The following is a 21,116-nucleotide window of genomic DNA, read 5'->3' as shown; positions in this document are numbered from 1 at the left end:
GTTCTACTAGAGCTGCAAAATTGCATTACTGCTAATGAGAATGCTGCTCAGGAGCTCTGAAGTTTAAAAAAAAATTACATAAACTATAAAAACAACCTGTCCTATCTTCTATCTTCAAACAGAATTGAGTGTCGCAATCTTGCTTATTCAGGGAAAAAAAACCTTTAGGATCAAACTGGCAATTTTTTTGTGAGTACTAATATTCACTCAGAAGGTAAAAGAAAGAAAAACGGGTACAGAGGGAAGTGAAGGTTTCTAGATTTCATCTTCACCTGAGCTAGAAAACTGTCCAAGAGACCTACCAGCTGCATATTGTTCTTAGTGCATACCTGCAGCAATCTCTCCAACCTGCTCCTTTCTCTAAGCAGGCACCTTAAGGGTTGTCAGGAGATGCTTGTACATAAAAATGAAGCGGGAAAGTAGCGACATGAAGCACCTCCACCAAGAACAGAAACCAAATCTTTGAACCCTCAAGTTGACAATAGTGCTAAGGTGATCATAAGCTCCTGGACTTTGGTTTTAAAATTGTATCACAGCATTGCAGGAGGAGATAGTATTTTGAAAAGGGATTTTAAAGCACACAAGTTAGTCACTTTACAAGATGATTCTACCACATGTCAGTGATGGTCTCTGAACACTTTATGAACCCCTACATTGCAAAAGATTACTCTTACAGCATAGTCTCAGTTACTTAGAAGATCCAGCAGAAAAGTGTGTCTGTAACAGCAAAACATGGACAACGTTTTAACAAACTCATAAATTTTCCTACCTCTTACCAGGTGATTATACACAACACATTTTGTATTACTGCTTGAAGTACTCCAAAACAAAGAACTGGATCTAATTTATTTTCAGTCCCAATTTCAAAGATGCTGCATCTTCAAAGTAGCATGCATAAAGAGAAGCGCCTTTGCGTTACCCCCTCCCTGCTTCCTAGCAAGTTACCTGTCAACATTTCCACGTCTTTGCTATAAAGTTATAAATAAGGTTACTTTTGGACCTTCACTACCCCAATCTGTCCAGCTGGACCATGAAGCTACTGAAGAAAAGACTGAGCAACAGTTCTCTTCCTCATAGATGTCAGTAGTGGGAAACTGTTACAAACGCACAGATGCTCTGAACAGTCCAGTTTCTTTGGGAAACCATATACCAGAATCCTGCAAGGTCACAACAACTTCGTCCTATTAGCAATTCAAACACCTCCGATTTGTTATGTTATTGATATATTTATTATATGATTTGTTTGTTATACAACCACCTTGATGCGATACAAAACATTATTCTAAAAGCAACGTATTTTAGAGAGTGCTGATCAAACTTATGTTCCACATGCTCTTTTTAAGAGAATGTCAGAAACCTCTAGCCAAAGTCCAGGCTAGTAACACTTACTGACATTTTACATTCTGCTTTTCATAAATGAGAAACTGTAACTGTACTTTGGAGGGCCAGAAACAGTGTATCAGGATATGAAAATAACTGTAAAACATGTGCTGCCTATTGGTCAGACCTTCCACGAGAATTTTCCAGGTGTTTGTAAATAGCAGTGTAAAAAGTGACGTGTTCCGTCTTTAATCTCAAGCTCTTTCATGCACTGAGTCTTACCAATTCCTGTACAGACACACCACTAACTTTTAGGCACAAACTTGTGGATGCAAATGTGGTGCACACAGTAGCTGCACAGCGTACAAGCACTGCAGTTGCAGCTTCACACTGCCAAACTGCCTTTAAAACTCTGGCCTATCACAGTGTAATTCGAAATATGATTTTGAAACCATACTCATCTATTCTGCTTTCGCTATGAATGTAGATGAACTCTACTAAAGATTAAAGCAGTTGCATACGGTTAGATTTTTCAGAAGTGCTTAGCCCGTGCACCTGTGAGATGTTGTTAAGAGCTCAGCACCCATCAGTTCTCAAGTTGTTCTTTGCTTCATGCAGAACATTTGCAAAGTTGGCTTCTTTGGCAAAGTATAAAAACATAAACCAAAAGAATTAAACGCAAAACGTTCCACTAAAAAAATCCTTTCCAACGTTAAGTCTGTCTTATCATGCAAAAATCTAAGTTCCTATTTCTGTTCAGTCATGAATATATGCTTATATTAGGAGTCATGCTATTCTTTTGAAGTTATAAATATTCTTAAAAGTGTAGGACAGGCAAGAAAAGTGCTTAATAAAAAACCCCAAGTGTTTAGAAACTATATTGCTTTACTTTGATCTATCAAGACCTCCAAAGGAGCAATTCATGGTCCAATTATGCTTAAGGACTGGCAGTGCTGCTTCAATGTGTAACCCATTTCAGTGTGCAATGGTGGTTTGAAAACATCAGCTACCTGGAAAAGAGGTCCCATTGGGCTCCACAGTAGTATTTGTCCCATAATCAGATTTATAATGCAGTATTAGTGAAAATGTACGTATACATGGCAATAGATTGCAAACCTGAAAAATCTTTCGATACACTGTGGCAATAAATAAATAAATAAGGCTCTTCCAGACTATTAACCCACAAGCTTCAAATTAAGCACTAGAAATTCAAGGTCTGAGTTTTAGCGATGTTTTTTAAATTAGCACCACGTCTCAATCAAATTACTCATACAGGGAATAACTCGCTACACAAAAAAACGTGGAATATTTATGCCAGTTACAACTCAGATGTACTGAATGCTCGATAGACTTCATCGAGCTACATGGCATCACACGCCATAAATAGCATATTTGACAGAAAGCTCGTGTGCAGCAACGCCGTATGGTTGCTGGTCTACCTTATACAGCAGGTGCACTGCTTTAATGTTTGTTAGGTGTCTCAACAGACACACTTTTACTAAGACCTAATGACATAGATAATACACAAATACGACTGATTTCATTAGGTACTAGTAGTAAAATTTAATTAGTTGCTCTTTGTACACTGCCCTGCAAACAGCGATAGTAAGAATACACCTATTATCACATACTATTAAAAAGACAGGGAACTCTGTGTAGGCTTGCACTCCTACTTCCAGTTATAGAGGAAGCATTGATACAAGTACAAGCCAGGTTCAAAATAATAGTAAATATATAACCTTACACCTCCAAATCTAGGGTATTCCAGAAGGGACAGAAAAGAGAAATGTTTCTCATCCTGCTTTTTACTCACCCACTGAGGTCAGGACTAGATTGCGTGCCCAGAGATGCTCTGCACTAAGCACGATACTAGCTACTACAGAAGCTGCAACCCTAGACACAACAGGGTGAGGTAAGGACATAGGAAGCCCGCCTTTTGTATCAAAACTCCAGTGACTAAAAAGACGATCATAAGCTTCAAATCTGGGAGTTTTTAAGTCAGACTTTGAAGGTGTTTAAAGCAAAAGAAGGTGGTTTTCTTGTGTTCTATCTGCCGCTTCTCTATTCAAGAGTGCTCTATGGTACTGGGGGCATGCAGGGACAGGGAGGGAACAGAACAGCACGCGAAGGTTATACAAACTACCAACAAAACCACCCTAAAACACCTTCTGTGAAAATGAAATAGCAACATTTCATTTGATAGTTTTTCATTGTCACACTTTGGCAGTTTGCAGCTTCATCTACAGGCAATGTTGTAACGAAGACACCGGATAGAATTATCTCCAAATTACTCCTTCTCACAAGACTTTCTGGTCACCTGAAATCATACGCTTCGTAGTGGAATGCTACTACACTACTACTCAACACCAAACAATTCTCATTGTTAAATACGATGCCTTTTCCACAATTCACAATTAAACAGCAAGAAATCTTATTTGGACATCTTCCTCCCTGCAAGTACATTCCCGAAATAAAAGCCCTTGAGCTTCTACTTACCTGGTGGTAACTGAAAATTCTGAATGTTAGTTGGATTCTGAGGTGGCTGAGGCAAACGAGGTGCTAAAACTGTAGGAGTCAAAGTCGCTCTGATTCCACTCGTAGTTGCTGTTGGAGTCCTTGGCAGAGTTTGTGCCACTGTGTTGGCAGTGCCTTTAGCCATTCCCGTAGGGGTGCCAGGTGCTGCAGGAGGTATCCCACCAGGATTGGGAGCAACATTGGAGAGCCCAGCTTGCATAGTTTGCCCAATAATCATGTTACCCCCTGTAGTACTGGGCTGGCCAGCAGTAGCCAGCGTCTGCTGTTGGGATACTGCCTGGACTATAGTTTTAGGAGACTCAGATTTGATGACCTGCGTGGCGGGAGCTGCTGGTACGGTGGTACCAGGCTGGCTGTTCACAAGCGACGTCTGGAGGGAAACTCCAGATCCCACAGTGGCCGTAGCAACAGCAGGAAAACTCCCCACGCTGATGGTTGAATTGATCACAGTATTGCTCCCGTTCTGAGTGGCTGCACCAGCTGCAGCCACTGTGGGTCCTGCTGTGTGGATCGGTGGCCTCACGAGCGTCACCGTAGGCCCCCCACTTCCAACGCTCGGCGGCGGCTGCGAGGAGATAACTGTGGGCGAGGAGGAAGATGCGGAGGACACAGCAGTGTTAAGGAAAGAAGTCTGGATGACAGTGTTGGAAGCTGACGGCAAAACAGCGTTAACAGTATTTCCTTTTCCCACAGATCCAGGTCCATTGTTAACGAGAGGGGCAACAGCAGGTGCAGAAGCGGGGTTAGCAGTCACAGGAGTCCCAGAGAAAGCAGCGCTTCCTGCATGGTGAGAGTTCATCACCACGTTACTCCCATTCAGAGTTTGCACTGTTGTGGTCCCAATCTTGCCATTCCTGGTGGACATGGCAGTCGCCATGGTGCTGATAACCACCGATTTGCCCTGACTGAGGGTCCCTGGAGCAGCAGTGACTTCAGATCCTCCTGCTGCTGCAGTGGTGGTGCTGGTGCTCGTCGTGGTGGCTCCATCCAGAGCTGAAGTCTGGGACCTGGTGTTATGATTAATAACACCCCCTTGCACCGCTCCTGCTCCTGCAAAACAACAACAAGGTTAACCAGAGAGAATGAGCAGGAGGAGAACTCCAGCAAAGACAGAACGTTCTCCCTCATCACCAGGTCTTCTCCATCTCCGAGGCTACTTGCACGCAGCCAAGAAAATGAGATAGAGAACAAACTGAAGAGGGATTTAAAGACGTTATCCTGAAACCCCCAATTTCCCACCAAAGATTGGTTGCTTCAATATGAACCATAACACCCTCACCCTCATCACTACAATAAGAGAAAATTGGGAAAAAAAGCTTTGACATGATCTGAGGGAAGGAAGAAGGAAGATCATCTCAGACCTCTTCTCCATTCTAGAGCCTGACACCACATTTATCAACAGAACTGCAACTGCAAGAGGGGCAAATGGCAATAGAAGACACGTTAATAAGACATATTCCTTATGCCCAGCACATGTTATCCCCTAATCCTTTCATCTCCTACAGAGTCAGTCAGAGCAAGAGGCTCAACACGAGCAAAATACGAAAAACTGAAGGGAAACAAAAACATCAGCCTGCCAAGGTAAGAAGTACCGTGAGGCCTGGCACAGGCTGCAAGAAGACCCCTCCCCCTTATTACAGGATTTGTTCTTCTGGATCTGAAGTTCCCACAGCCAGAGACAGCCACGAAATAAATAAAAAGCAAAGCTGAGTTTAAGAAGGGACAAGATGATGTAGCTTCTTGTCCTGAATAATCCTCACGCCCCCCTGATGAGGCCTGGCGTTACCACAAGTACAATCAGACAGCCTGGGTCCTGGCCCTAAGGAGACAGAAAGGGGAAAAGAGCAGTGACAGACAAACGTTGAGATGCACGTTACGAGGGTTGAGGAGATCCTCCTAGAAGAGCTTCATTAATCACGACAGAAGGTCTGTAATATCTTCTTACACTTTAGCAACAAGAAAAGAAGCAAAAAAAAAAAATGGGGGGAGGGGAGGAATTGCAGAGAGATTCTGGGGAGACATTTTTTTATTATTATTATTATGATTATTATTCCCCAGAAAAACCTCTTCCCTCCATTCTCGTGGAGCGCACCCTCAGCCCTAGCACCAACCCCATCCCCTAGGATCCTCAGGAGACGAGGAGGGAGAACACCCGCAGGTAGCGGGGGGGGGGCGGGAAGGGGGGCACTGGACCAGGTGGGGTGCCATGGCCTGAATTCCCCCCCCTTCCCGGGACCCGGCGTTGTGACAACCCCCCCTTGAGGGCAGAGGAGGAACGGGAGGTGTCGGCTGCCCCCTGAAGCCCCCGCCAAGGAGGGAGGAGGGGGGGGTGCGGGGAGGAATACCCAGGCCGGCAGATATTGGGGGGGGGGGGCCGCGTTTTGAGGGACTTCCTCCCCTCAGCGATCCCCCCTCGCTTCCTCCTGCGCAGGAAATAGGTGTCATGATTAATAACACCATAACACCCCCCTGCGCTCCGGGGACAGGGCCGGGGGAAGGGAGGGAGCGCTGCCCCAGCCGGCCCTACAGAGAAGGGGGGATCCCCCCCCAGCAGCCCCTACCCCCGGTCAGGGCACGGGGGGCGGCCCACGAGGTGCAGGCAGCGCCGAGGGGGGGGTGGGCAGAGCCTCCCCCAGCGCCGGGGTCACCCCAAACCCCTTCAGGAGGAGCAGAAAAGGGAAAGGAGGGGGGGGGGGGGGACCGTCTGCTCCCATGGGGGGGGGGGGCTGCCCCTAAAGCCGAGGGGTGAGACATCCTGAGGCGAGGAGGGGAAATAAAGGGGAGGGGGCGCCCCGGGGGGGCACACGCACGCCCTGAGGGGGCACACACACCCCTGGGGGGGGCACACACACCCGCCCTGAGGGGGCACGCGCACCCCTCGAGGGGGGCTCGCCCCCACAGGATCCATCCCCCCCCGGCACGGCGAGGAGGAGGAGAGGGAGGAAGGCAGGGGGGGAGCGGGGGAGGGGAGGGCCCCGGCGCCCCCCAGCCCAGCCCAGCCCCGGCGGTACCTGCTTTGGCCAGCTCCGGGGCGCTCAGCCCCATCTTGCCGCCGCTCTCCGGCTGGGCGTTCGCGGTGCCTCCCGCTCCTGCTCCGGCGGGGCTGGGGCTGGGGCTGGGGCTGCCGCTGCTCACAACATGGTTCCCCAGCAGCCCCCCAGCGGCCCGCAGGGGCTCCTGCGCCTTGTGGTGCTGGTGGTGGTGGCCGGAGGCCGCCAGCTGGGACTCCAGGGAGCCCACCAGGTCGCTCACCACCTTCTCGTCCACCTCCGTGTTCAGGAAAACCTCATCCAGCAGATCCGAGCCCGCCGCCATCTTTTTTTTGGAGGGTTCCTGTGAGCGGCTCCCTCCTCCCCCCCCCCTCCCCTTCCACTCCTCCCCCCTCCCCCCCCGCACACACACACACACGCTCAGGCCTCTCCCCCCTCCCCTCCGCGCTCCGGCACCGCGCAGGCGCGCGGGCCCGGCCTCACCTCAGCGGCCGGAGAGGGATTCCGCCCTCTTCTGATTGGCCGGCGGCCGCCTATAAAAGGCGGGGCAAATGGCTGCGGAGGCTCAGTTGGGAGGCGGGCGGCGGCGGCGCTGGTGGCGGCGGGGACGGGGGAGGGCGATTGTGGAGGGGAGGGGGGAGGACGGGGAGGGGGCGCGAGGCCGCCGGGCCGCCGCTGTGGGAGGGGGCGGGCGGCGGGGGGGGGGAAGGGGGAGGCCGCGGCTCTTTGTCTGCCCCGGCGCAAAATGGCTGCGGCTCCCCCCGCCGCTCCCGGCTCCGAAGGGCGCCCCGCACCTGTGCTGGCGGCGTGTGACCGAGCCGCCGGCCCCGGGGGCGGGGTGCGGGGGGAAAAGGGACGGACGGGCGGCCGGATAGACAGGCGGCTCCGGGCGGGGAGCAGCCCGCCGGGGTGCTGAGGGGGGGTGGGCGGTGGGTGCTGTGCCCGGCCCCGGGTCTCCCTCCTGGGCCCCGCTGCGGGGACAGCTCCGCGCCCGGGGGTGGCCCAGCGGCGGGAGCCGCACTTTGACCCCGTTGTGCAACCGCCATCAAGGAAGTCAACAGGGTCGGGGTGAAAAATACGACCTGGCTTCTCACTAACGCTCTCTTTCTCTAGGTGTTGTTTTCCAAAGGCGGCTGAAGTGTTGGAGCAAAATGAGCGGGAAGAGAAAGCACGGGTAAGTTTGGAGAGGTAGCGAGCCTAAAGCAGGGCCTCGTGTTTCAGCGTTATAAAATAAGCGCTGCTCTTGTGTGCTGGGAATGGATGGAATTAAAGGCTGGAACTGCGTCGCAGGGATCGACTCAGCACCTGCTAATGCCCTGCCCAGAATTCACCGGCCTGCTGGCTGACAGTAGGGCTGCAGCGGTGGAGACTGGTAAGAGTAAGTGCTCTGAGCTCCCTGAGACTGGATTGCTTTAAATAGGGCAGGGATGAGAGGATTCTCTGCTTAGGGTTGCCCAAAGATGGGTGTCAGAGCTTTCTGCGTTAAAATTTGTGGTGATCACTTAACTCGTAGTGCTGTGACATGGAACAAAGTGCCCCGCTCACCAGTTGGCCCAGTAAGCGATGGGAGCAGTCCTGAAGTAGTTCCATGTCCTACTCTGCCCCCAAACACACGAATATGTCTACAGGAGATGTTTGCCAAAAGGTCACTAAGGAAACAGTAGAAACCGATAGCTATTCCTTAATAGGGTGAGTAAATATCTTTAAATCAAGTCTTAGCCCTTACCATAAACTGTATTTCAATAACTGTTGTGGTTTCTCACATCCCCCTCTCACCTGCACAAGACTGCTGCTGCTGAGTTAAAATTATGACACAGCCTTTCCTTCAGCTCTGATTGCTTTACAAGGAGGTGTCACTAGAAGGGACTGCATAGGTCCTCTGAGAAGTTCTAAATTAGGGTTTTATAATCCTTTATTCTTGTTCTCAAATATTTTGTACTTCATAGCTTTTTTTGTCTTCATACCTTTTCTCAGTCATCACTCAAAACTCGTAGAGAAAAAGAAAATACCTCTTTCCTCTCTGCAACTCTTACCTTCCATTTTTTGCCCAGTTGTAATGCTGCAAAGTAGTTGCCCACTTCTTGCAAGGCAGGAATGCTGCTTCAAGCAGAGTCACGTCTACTGGTTTGTTGCTGCCCCAGTCAAGCACATTGCCAGTTTTAGCTGTGATGAAATTCTATAAGCAACATACCAAAGAACTATCTAGAATAGAAGTCTCTTTGCATTCCCAAAACAGTGGAAGAATTAATCTACATCAGCTGCTCAAATGATTTATGGGGGGAGCTAGGCTTGAGCTGCAGCAGCCTGAAGGTGCAGAGTGGCTGCACATCTTTCTTTCGCAGCACCTAAATGGGTGTATAGCCCAAAGCTGGGCTGGTGAGAGTGATGGAGGAAGAGAGTGAGCGACGTGAGAGATGGATTAAATTATCCCATGGCAGCAGTAGTCAACACGAAGGGTTAGAGCAGCCGATGTTCTTCTACTGCTCGCATTTTAGGGCAGCTGGAATGCAGCTTACAGCTGTATTACAGAACTAGAAATAAAAACCTAGAAATCATCAGTCTTTGTTCTAGCACTCTCGTTAGTAGGCCCATATGGCATATTTACCATATTAGGTAAACAACTTTACAAAATTACAAGAGCAACTGAAATGCGTTATGACTTGTGTGTTGTAAGTGTGCAAGATTTATTAATGGATAATTTATCTTTTTGCACTCTGCCTTTCATTTGCTATTGGAAGTAACTTTTTAGATGGGATTCTTCAGGCCCAGGATTCCAGCTCTGCTGTATTGTACTGCTCACTTCTTAGTCTAAAAGTTGCTCTAATATTCGTCAAATCTGGTTTCTGTAACTACTTCAAACCTGAATCAGAACATTTCAAGAAGTGGTCAGAGCCAATGGAGAACAATTTGTTGGTAACAGGTAACACAGAGGTATACTTAATGTTCATCATTCTGACACTTTTGTACAATTTCTGTGGAATTAAGACCTATTTTCCAAATAAATGCTTGCTTTACTTCAGAGTGTTTGTTTTATGAAAGCGCCTGCATTTCACCTAGCATGACTGTAGCAGAATACTTTGTCCCATTGATGTCCGTGCCCTGGTTTCATGATGCTCTGGGTTTGTTACAAAACTTAGGTGCTGCTGCAGAAACTCGTTCCATGCTTGCATCTGCGTGCATTTCCAAATTGTTTGGAGGACAGGAGCACAGGAGGTTAATGGACAATTGCAGAAGTACACGGTGTCAGGAGAAAGACAAAATAGCGGAGCTCTGGTTGAGGATGATGCAGACCTATGCAGAAACACAGTTTGTCAGCTTTACAGTCTGCGTGCTGATCCTTCTGCAAAGGGGTGTCAGTCTGCACCAGGCTTCATGTGCATCTGCAATACAAAAGTGACAGTAACCTGTACAAAAAGTATTCCCGTTGTGAATGTTTTACTTTGAATTGAGGGGCAAATGCAGTCTTATTACACACAAGCACATGCAGATAAATAAAACAACTTTTGTGCCTCTTTGTAGTCTGCACTTTGTCTCCTTCTTGGAAACTCAAGATATCATTGAAGTCTTGGTCTTAAAATCATGACACACGTTTCAGCTGTCATTTGGTGGATCTCTGAATAAGTCTCGTGTCCCTAATAGTTGGAAATTGGAAGAGGTATACCGAAATCACCCACTTGAAGTGTTTATATCTACGTAACAATGGAACTTCAGAAGTGGTGCAGAAAAACAAACTTCTCTTTTCCACAAAAGATGCTAGTAAGACCTACAGTGACATATGCTTGAATAAAAATGTGACAACTTCAGGGATTTCCTTCTTTTAAAAAATAAATTATTTAACTGTACCTGGTTATTGGGAAATACATAAAAACAATCTGTTAGAGAAAGACTACTAATGAGCTAGATTTTTTAAAAAAAGTTAGCTGAGCACGCAACTGCCTTGTGAATCTTCTCTAGTTTTTGTGGGACGGTTTGAGGAGTGTGTCCCTAGCACACGCTATATGCAATTCATGTGGGAGTTACTTAAGTATGGCTATACCAAAGTCCATGCAGCTAAACATCCTGTGCCCAAAAGAGGATGCCCAGAGAATATACTGTGGGATAAAGGATCGTTGTTTAAAGGCCTTCAAGGCTTTCCAGTATAAAAGAGTTGTGGAATACTGTTTTTCCTTCCCGACTGCTCTTAATCTAACTTGTCATGCTTGCTACTGCGTGCCAAGATAGGAAGCATCAAAATCCAGACTCATCTACACAGGAAGAATTAGGGAACTTTACTAAGAAAAACGAGCACTTGTACAAGATGTAAGTTTCCAACTACGTGCTCGGCAGCAAGCAGATTCTTTTAAAGCAAATCTTCTGAATGGAGATTACTAACAAATGTCCAGAATAATGTTTGTAGAAGAGACAAGAAGCAGGCATGTCAATAAAGATTTACGTTTTATGTTATAAAAAAATTCTTGTGCAAGTCGACGTGATTCAGGGAAGAAAAAATATTATTAAAAGATGAATGGTCCTTCTGGTCATGACAGCTAGTTTCAATAATTTTCTATTTTGAATTTAGCAAATGATTAGAACTGACTGGACAAAATGAAAATGCTTTCCTCTCTAAGTAAATTAAAGTAACTTTTGGAAACTTCAGTCCCTCCTTCCATGTGATACCCTGACAGAATATGTCAAGAAATTGTGCCTAGTGATGGGTCTCATTACTGCAAATCCAATTTGTACATTTTACGGTCTGGACCTGTTAGAATATGTCTGAAATACTTGTTTTTAGTGCAAGGTGGCCTTGGCAGTTCCAGTTTCAATTGGTATTCTTTGTGAGCAAACTGTTACCCTGCCAGGGATATTTTGTCAACAATTATCCTCAGAGGTCCTTGCCATGGTATAATAATGCAATGGACGTTTCAGTTCCAGACTCTTTTGAGCCTTCTTAGCTCAGAGCTGTTCCGGTTCTTCTCTGACTTTCTAGCATCATTCAATATCTAAAATTCTCTTCACCAGTCCTCACCACTTACTTTTTGAGCAGCGCAGATCACTGGTCCTCTTCCTCCTTTACAACTCCATTAGACTTCAATTTTCCACCTCCCACCTATTTTCCACCTCCCTTACCTATTGGAAAACCAGTAGGTAAATCAGTTGTTGCCTCCAGACACAAGCTTGGTAGCCCACTAAGGTCAGAAGGCGGCTTCTGTCCTGTTTACTGATCTTTCCGGTGCCAGTAGTTTTTGCCAGAGGTATTTTGGCTGTTAACAGGCCTATGTGCTACCCCTCCTCTTACTCTAGCTCATCTGGAAAGCACGTGCTCTGTCATCAGCCGTATCTTCTGTTAAGGGTCGTGGTTAACCAGAATAGTTCCCATGCCTGGAACCAACCCTCATCCTAAAATGACTGGGAGAGCAGAGAGCTCCTGGAATTCAGATTTCCTTCACAAGGGCCAGTCACTTTTGACTTACATAACTTCGAGAACCAAACTATTCTAAGAAAATAAGCTGAATTCAACAGGCCCCCAAATGTTCTTTAAAAAACGGCAGGTAAAGGTATAACTTCTTCCTTACCTCCCCAGCCTCTGCTGCGCTAGCAACTGGACAAACTGGCTTGCATTTCCAAAGGGCACAGCCTCACCTTTCTAGGTTGGATCATCACTAGAACCCTGCAGAAAAACAAAAACACAAACCTGTCTTCTCTAAGGTTTTCTTTATTCCCTGGTCTCCATGAATTCTCTTACATAGAACATATTTCTGCCACTTTACACATGACATATAGCAGACTCTATGAAATTTGCTCTCAAATGTAAAAATGAAATTTGCACTCTTAAATGCACACATGCACTCTTAAAACAGAGCTCCTTAGAGAACTGAAGGCTGCTTCAACTTTTTCCAGTCAGTACAGTGATATGGCATTCTTAGGTTGCTGCCTTTTTGTCTTCTCAAATATAGTTTTTACCAGACACTTCTTTAACAATTGGCCAGTTATGGCAAGCAGTTTTATCTCTTTCTTCACATGCTGCCCTCCATTCACTCATCTTCAAAAATACGTAATAAAATGAATCATAAATGGAAGAACTGAAGATAAATCTTCATCTTGTTTGGTTCTGGTCAGTGCCAAGAACAGGTACAGTTCATGTCACGTCAGTTGTGAAACAGCAGTTGCTGTAGATGAAAACATTTGTCCTATGGAATTTGATAGGCATTTGTTTTATCACAATGCCTAGAGACCATAAGTTACAGGAACAGAGCTAGAAGCATTCTTTGTCCCTAAGCCCTTATCTAAATCATTCAATAGCCCCCCGGTACCCCTCTTTTTAAATAGAGGAGTTATTTCAAAGGAGGACCGTGTGCCTGAATATGCACATTGGAGATCAACAATAAAAAGCATCAAATGGAACTAGCAGGCCAAAGAGGTGGTAAAATTTTCAGCGTACATACAACACATAGGTCAAGATCCAGATTCCTGTAGATTTTAATTGGAAAAATAATCACGTGTACAAGCATTTCTGACAGTCGTCTTCGGATGACAGAAATGGCTAAGTCATTTTCCTTACTCCATCTCTAGTCCATAGTCTGCCAAATGCTGTTACCAAGCCGTATGAGACGATAGGATTCCTCAGAGCAACCTAACTAATTTTAGTGACAGTATAAAGAAAACAGACACGAAAGACACTGAACTGGAAAGCCAGTGGAGACAGAAGAGGTATGGAAACACCATCACGTGAAGAAAAAAAGTGAAAGAAATGCAGTAAAGGAGGTTTGTTTTGGTTATAACGAAATGAGATTGTATCTAAACATTTTGTGGATTTGGAATGCAAAAAGTATGTAAGCAAGATTTTGCCAAGGTTTTTTTATTCTTACTTTCTAATGAACTCTCTGTATTAACTGATTAAAATAAATCATGCTGTATCGTCTGTTCTGAGCTGCCTCAAACTTAATGAAAGCACAGCATGAAAGGCTATTATATAGAGTTTTCTTCTGAACTCTCCAGCAGTCCTAAAATAGTTAGGGATATTACTCCAGACTATAGGTTACTTTCTTACACTACCTAAAATATATCCTCACTATCAGAGTTCAAGGACTGGCCCCTATTCCTCTAATGAGCTTTTGCTCATTTTTGAAACTCCAAACAAATCCAATAACTCAATTAAATATGGGATGAGTTCCCACAGTTGAGAGAAGAAACTAGTACAACCTTTGAAACAAGTCAGACAGATATTTTCTCTCAGAATACAAGATGCCAACCCAAAGGAAGTGACACCCCAGATGGAGGGCCAAGTTTTTTATGTTAAGTTATTCTTTATTGTCATTTTTTTCTGTATGGGGTTACTTGTAATACTCTTTCATTACTGCAGAGTTACATATAGTGAGTCATTGTTACTTAGGTTTCTAGCTAGGACAGTAACCCCATCCATCTGTGTGAGCTAACCAATTATTAACAACTGGACAAAATGGCAAGCAACAAACACCACACCTTGGTTAGAGAGAATGATTACTTTGGGAAGCAACAATTTGTATGTTCTTCTGCAAGAAAATGAAGTTGTTTTTCCAAAACTGCAAACCTTGTTTCTCTTAATTATTTTCAGCAGAGCAGAAGAGGGAGCTAGTTTTGCTGCTCTGTACAGTTTAGTGGGCCAGTAAGTTTACTCACTCATTGCTGTTCCTTGACATGAAGCCGTCTATGCAGAATTGTAGGACTTGGCAGCCTGAAGCCATCTCTGCTACACCCTCGCCCCCACCAAGAACTCATCAAACTTAACTTCCTTGTGACCCTAAAAGCTATGTCAAGTTGCATACTGGAACAAGTGCTGGTGTGATCACTTTACAGAACAAATACGTGGTTTAAAATTGTACTAATAGAACCCCTGCCATACCTCAAGCAATAGAGAAATGAGGTATGAAATACAAATTATGCAAAAGCTTTGGAACAGTAAAGGTCAGAAGTTCCAGGTGTATGTGGAAAGCGTACACACAAATACCACAGCAGTGAGGAGAACTGACCAACCGGAGTGACGCTGCCGTCTTAAGTGAAGTCTGATTTATAGTTTAGCTTCTAAAAGATGAAGGAGATTAAATGCCGGTTTATTGTCATACAAAAATAAATTACTTTCTGAAACTGCTCTAAAATCCTATTGCTATGATTTAGCCTTACCAGTCTTGGGATCTTTAACTAAAAGCATCAATTAAAACCTATAAACTTTAAACTCAAAAGCCTGTTTAGTCTTACTTTAAGGAGTCAAGTAACAAACATAAAGGAAGAACACTCAAGCAGATGAAACAATGAATAATAACTCACGTCCTCAAAGACGTTTCTGAAACATGCCTTTTAAAACAAGTCAAAGAACAATTTGAGCTATGAAAGCTGCAGCAGATGTTGCGCAGGAAAAGAACAGCATACAGCCGAGGCTAGGTAAAACGATACATTACCTAGCTGCAGAGAAAGAAGCAGAATCTACCAGTTGTTTGCAAAACACACAAGGAGAGGGAGATTCATTTCTGTGCCTCAAGAACAGAATCCACTATCGACAGTTAATGCAAAAGAGGTTCCTGAACTAAAACATCAAATGAAGGAGCTCTTTTCTCTGTGTGCTCTCAGCCCAATGCTGGGGATATACAGAGGCTTGCAGTTCACTTCAGCACACCGCTACCCAAGAAAAAAAACAGCCTATGCAGCAAAACAAACAGTCAGAGCTTTTTCCTACTGGAACTTCGTATTTTAGGCTATGTTCAGTGCTCCCCAGCGTCCTAGATAGACAGCTATCTCTCTTTATGTCCTAATTATTTCTAAACTTAGGTCTGAATCCTCTTACTCATCTGAATGGAAGATAGATGCCTAAACACCTTTTTTAGAATCTAGGTCTGGCTTGTGAGACTTCATCCTTCAGTTTTTGTGAACGATTTGCAAACTTCAGCTTCATCAACTTTTTTTGTATCACCTGTATTATCCATTGCCCCAGCTTCATGAAAGGATCCCTTAAAATTATCTCCAGCTCCCAAACCCATGAATAAATCACCATCCAGTCACCCGGGATAACTTCACCTTGCCATTTTTGATTCAGAAAATGTACGCCTCAATATAAAAGGTGTTTGCACATCTCTAACTGCTGCACTCCCCCTCCGCATGCTTCGATGATGAGATGAATCACAAGAGTGGACAGGATCTGGGGTTATGTTCTTGGTCTTATGTCTAGTGCCGCGGGTGTTTTTTTAGTCTCAGTTTCACAGCTTGTAAAGTAGACACTGTGGGGTAGTGATGTGAGTGCGAAAAAAGTCTGGAATAGCAGTTTGCATTCATTCTAATAAAAGGTGTTATGCATGTCAGAAATATTTCAGGTTTATTAAAATAAGTAAATGTTCCATCCTTACTCTGGCGCATCAAAAGCGTCACAACGACTTCTAACTTCTATAGGGTCAGGTAATGAAACATAACTTCTACAAGTAGGCCCTGTACATTCGTGAGGTAGAAACAGCAAAGACTGGGCAGGTGAGAAAGGCACTGCTGACTTACCCCATAAACCTACGTGAAGATATCAAGCTCCTCTTAAAAAACATGAGAGTATAGAGGCAGCCTGGAAGCATTACACAAAAAGAATAAATCCTCCAGCAGTGTGGTTTTTTTTTTTTTTGTAATTTTACCATTGCCTTTTCACAAATACAAAAGAAAGTATCATTTTGCTCTATAGCAAAGCACTCTTTCCCTGCAGAAAATGATTGATTTAGCAGGGAAAAGAATAAACTGACTACAGCATGAAAGTGCATACATGGAACAAGAAAAGAAATACATACTATTTTAATGACAATGTATTTATAATAAAGCTGTTTAAAAGTATTGATTAAGAACCTGTTAAATCTAGTAGGTAATTCCAAATGCTTCTTTTATATCTCTATAGCTAAAACTTGCTCTTAGATACTAAAACTATACGCTATAAAGGCTGTGTGTCTGTACAGCCTAGCTCACGCAAACACTTCCTCCTCTTATATTTATATTTCTTACCGTTAGATTGTTGAAATAGACATCGGGGACATTTCAGGCACAGGACTGGAGTCGAACCTTTGTGGCTAGATACAGTGCACTGTGGCCAGGGTTAGGGGTTTTGGTTAGGGGTTAGAGGTTAGGGTTTGTAGAGAGAGAAATGCCCAAATTATGGTCTTGCTTTGATCCTCACAAACTTTGTGGGTCTGGATGAGAGGTTTAAGCTCTCTACCACAGCATCCTTATTGGGGAAATAGATTTTGTCTTGACTGCGCAACACATATGGACTGCTGAGAAATGCAGTGGAATAATGCAGATTTTTGCTGGTCCCACTAATTATGCAGTCAACGTACTAATTAGGAGAGACAATCCCACACAAGCCTAAAACTATGGCATTTTATAAAATATTTCATTTAAATCCAGAAGTTAAACTGACTTTAAATTTGATGTATGGGGGTGGAATGAAAGATGTCAAAATTGAAATGTCTGAGGTACAGACTCAAAACCGGGAAAAAGAGAGGAACAAAGGGGGAGAGAGGACAGAACAGTACTACATGCGCTAAAATATCTGTAGTTATTTCTGGAACAAAAAAAAAAAAGAAAACAACACCTATTGTTATGACTTTTTTTTTTCTTCAGAAGAGATATCCCTGTTACTGAGAAGTAGGACAAACTAATGTAATGAAGCAATATTTCCTACATACATCATGGTGTCTCCTGTTCTTAGACTGCGGGACACTGAGAAACTAACTGTATGATGCATCCATTATCTAAATAAAAGTTGCCAAGTTTTCTTTTTTTCTACTTACTGCTATTTTTCCTTTTCATTTACTTTTTTTCCTTCTCTCTTCCCTTTATTCTGGTCTTCTTCAGTTGACTTTACATATTTTTTCTTTATTCTACTTCATGTGCTTTTCTTATAAAGGATAAAAACATTTACATACGTAGATCCTTTTCTTAATCTCATCTTTCCTGCATCTTTTCAGTTCTCCTTTTTCTAGTCCCTCCTTCATTTCTGAGCTCTTTTCTACTCCACATCCCCCATATCACTATAGAATTGTGTTCTGTACTTGGTGACCTTATCCTCCTTCCCTGCAGCTACCACATTTTCTTTGAAACTACTAGCAAGTTTCTAACATTTATTCTCCAGGGCTCATGCTTCTGCCTTCCTTTATACAATTGTGTTCTGTTTGCCATACCCAAACTCAAAACTCTGTTCCACTTTCACTTCCTCCATTTTCTACGCTAGCCTCTTTTCCCTCCTCTTCCCTCTTCCTTCCCTGGGGAAGGAATGCAGACCCTTAAGACTGCAGCCTTCCCTGTGCCACCTCTGGTATTCTTCTCTCCAACCAACTTCTAGAATTGATACGGCAGCATAAAATAAATCACTACCTCTTTCAGATACTCATCTTTCTCCTACCAGAGAATAGCACTTGTGGCACTCCACATCCCTGATCTCTCCTCCAGTTGCAACGACAATCCTCCTATTGTTAATTCTCCCACTTTATACAAAGTGGTATTATTATTGTACTTGAAATTCCAATGATGTCTTTCCATCTGTCAAACTGACAAAAATTTACCTGTCCTGTCACCAGCCTTCTTCCAGTTGCTACAGGTTCTAATTCAACCACTGCTACCACTGCAGCGGCCATTTTTCTCAGCAGCTGCATGTATCCCAGTAGTTCCTACGACCAGCAACTAACTGCCACCATATCCCGCTGTCCCCAGACACAAGAGGAGATGTTTCAGCAGCCAGTGCCTGGCTCCCTTCTGCCAGCAGTTGGAGTTTGTTACAGACGTCTTTCCAACAACTGCCCTCTTGTCACTAACTCTGCCAAATGTCAGTTCAACCTACATTGCCATGGACGCTGCCATCAGTCACATTACTGTACTTTCTCCATCATAAACCCCACAAATTTTCGTCATTGCTCTTAGTCACACATCTCTTTTTTAGCTGCTAGGAAATATCATTAGATATATCAGTGGTGACCGTCCCAAATGCCAGTGGTTGCATTCCAACTGCCATGGGAGTCTTCCTAGTTCTGGCAACATAGTTTTCCTCTGACTGTACCCTACGTCTAGTCTCCAGTGGTCACTGGTGGTCCAAAATGCTGTTCTGTGAAAGCTGTGTCTGCTGCTATCATCAGGTACCAACCACTCTGTGAGGTTTCTTTCTGGTACCAGAATGAACTGCAATCAGCTTCTTGATATGAGGCTTAATCTTCCCTCTTTTTATGAGGGATGCCCAGGATTGCATACTTGTCATAAATTTAAGCAGTGAAACATGTTTTTTGGCCACCATTTCAGTGCTTAAGGGATGAAGAACTGTATTGTTTAGCAGAATAAATAAAACTAACAGGGCATTTAAAATGTCAGGTGTCATCTTCCGTCTTGCTGCTCACTTGTTATCTTTGACTGTTGTCAAAAGATACTGAGGTAATTCATTATAGTAAGAGTATCTTCCAGAGACAGGTTGATTTATGGCCATGATGATAACTAAAATTCCATACGTTTACATATTTCTCCTTACCTGTGAATAGTTTATGCCACTTCCATGTATCGTTCTTTTTTCACACTGTTTTAATTAGGCTCTCCGCAGGATCCACATTGCTGTTTTGGTACATGATGGTCCCTTCCTCTACTGCTATTGGGGAAAAAAAAGTGAGAGGGTAAAAGTTTGAGAATATAAGCCAGAAGAGGAAGTACTGCTGCTCTACCTTGGGTTACATTATCTTTACTAGTATCATTTTCCCTGTTCAGAACAATTATTTGCCAGTGAACTGAGCATTTTGTAATTACTTCTCACCCTACCTTTTCTCCATTCGAGCTTTTCCACACACTCAAACGAGACACTCCTCATATACAGAAGGTAGAAGAGTTTTTTCATCAGGGAAGTTTTTAGCCAGTAATTTGCCCACTAAGGAGCACCATTTACTACAATAAAAAGGCACCTTTTCTTGCTCTGTATAGGTTGTACCTAAGGCCGAGTTGAAGACGGGCTGACTTTAAAGCCCGACTTTTGCATTCAGAGAAATACTTTGCCCAGTGCGTATGTATGGAATCGTTTATTTTATATTTTAGCAACCGTCTGCAAGCTAAAACGATGAAGGTTTAAGAAGAGGGAGACTGTGACCATAAGGGAGAGCGAGGAGGAAGGCGTCTCTCCCCTTCGGGCAGGGAGGCTGCTCCCCGGGCCGTACGAACACCCCGAGGAGCAGCGCCACAAAACCCGTGAGGCCTCGGCTCGGCCAGCCCGGGGCAGCCGGAGCCCAGCTCTGAGGCACGGCGCGGAGGCGAGCGGGTCTTTGTGACGGGAGGCCAGACCCGTCGGCTCCGCTGCGGGAAGATGTAACCAGGGGATGGGTGCGCGCCGCTCCGGCCAAGCCTCCTTCCGCCGAGACAATGGCTCCCGCTGCATTGTCTCCAGCCGCCGGGTTTGAATCTTATTCATTCGCGTCACACGAATTAGCGAGATTTGCGCCCTCTGACCCGCTCCCCGAGCGCGACTGCCCCGCCCCGTCCCGACCCACCCCCGGCGCTGCGCGGGGGCTTCACCTCCTGCCACCCAGGCCGCCAGATGCTCCCGCTTGTCCCCGGCTGCCCCGCAGATGGCCGCGGAGCTCCCGGGGGAGGCGGCGGGCAGGGCCCCGTCCTCCAGCTGCGGCCCGGCTCCGCGGTCCCCCCCCCCCCGCTCGCCCCCCTCAGCGCCGGGAACAAAGGCGCCTCAGGGGCAGGCCCCCGTTAGCGCTCCGCGGGCTGCCCGGCCGCACGGAGCCGGAGGGGAGGGCGAGGGGCTGGGCGGGGAGGCGGCCATCAGCCGGCGGCTCCTGTCAGAGCGGGGAGCGGGCTGAGGGGGGGGGGGGGGGGGGCTCCCGTCAGGGCGAGCCGGGGGTCGGCTGAGGCGATGGCAGCAGCGGGGGGTTCTGTGAGAACCCCGTGAGTTGTGTGAGGAACCGCCGTGTTTCGGGAGAGCCCCCGTGTGTTGGGGGAACCCCCGCGTTGTGTGACACCCCCGCGTTGTGTGACACCCCCACGTTGTGTGACACCCCCCCGGGGTGTGTGACACCCCCACGTTGTGTGACACCCCCACGTTAGGTGACAGAACCCCTCGCTCGGTGACAAAACGCCCCCGCGGCGGGCGGCACAGCGCGCTCCTGTCACGCCTCCCCCTTCCCCCCCCCCTCCTCCCCTCACAGCGCGCGGGAAGGGCGGGAAGCGCGCGAGCCCTCGCCCCTCCCCGCCCCGCCCCGCCCGCAGCGCACGTGGCAACCTCGCCTGGGCCCATCACGTGACGCGAGCCGCGGGCTTCCCCCC

The 21,116-nt window shown here is 45.9% G+C and overlaps 1 protein-coding gene and 1 long non-coding RNA gene across 4 annotated transcripts in view; both read right to left on the bottom strand.

Annotated features, from left to right (window-relative positions):
• TAF4 (TATA-box binding protein associated factor 4) overlaps positions 1-7,224 on the bottom strand; it is a 37,729-nt gene extending 30,505 nt beyond the window's left edge. Inside the window, exons 1-2 of one of the 2 annotated variants that reach the window (XR_013940181.1) lie at positions 6,867-7,224; positions 3,817-4,905 (exon numbers count right to left, since the gene is read on the bottom strand). Coding sequence is in view for 1 of the 2 variants with exons in the window: in XM_080558804.1 (XP_080414930.1) it covers positions 3,817-4,905; positions 6,867-7,170 (1,393 nt within the window). In the remaining variant the exon portion in view is untranslated. The remainder of the gene's footprint in view (positions 1-3,816; positions 4,906-6,866) is intronic. The other variant, XM_080558804.1, reaches the window with a different exon arrangement.
• Positions 7,225-7,527: 303 nt separating this feature from the next.
• On the bottom strand, positions 7,528-21,053 carry LOC308178961. Of its 2 annotated transcripts, none has more exons than XR_013940065.1 (4): positions 20,358-21,053; positions 19,333-19,443; positions 12,398-12,492; positions 7,528-10,225 (listed from the first exon to the last, which is right to left on the bottom strand). It is a non-coding gene; the product is annotated as an uncharacterized lncRNA (long non-coding RNA). The 2 variants fall into 2 exon arrangements; XR_013940066.1 differs by having other exon boundaries at positions 7,529-10,225; positions 19,333-19,446; positions 20,358-21,045.
• Positions 21,054-21,116: the final 63 nt, after the last annotated feature.

Source organism: Anser brachyrhynchus (genome assembly GCF_964034855.1).
Source record: "Anser brachyrhynchus genome assembly, chromosome: 16".
NCBI lineage: Eukaryota > Metazoa > Chordata > Aves > Anseriformes > Anatidae > Anser > Anser brachyrhynchus.
This window is presented reverse-complemented; position numbering and strand designations above follow the sequence as displayed.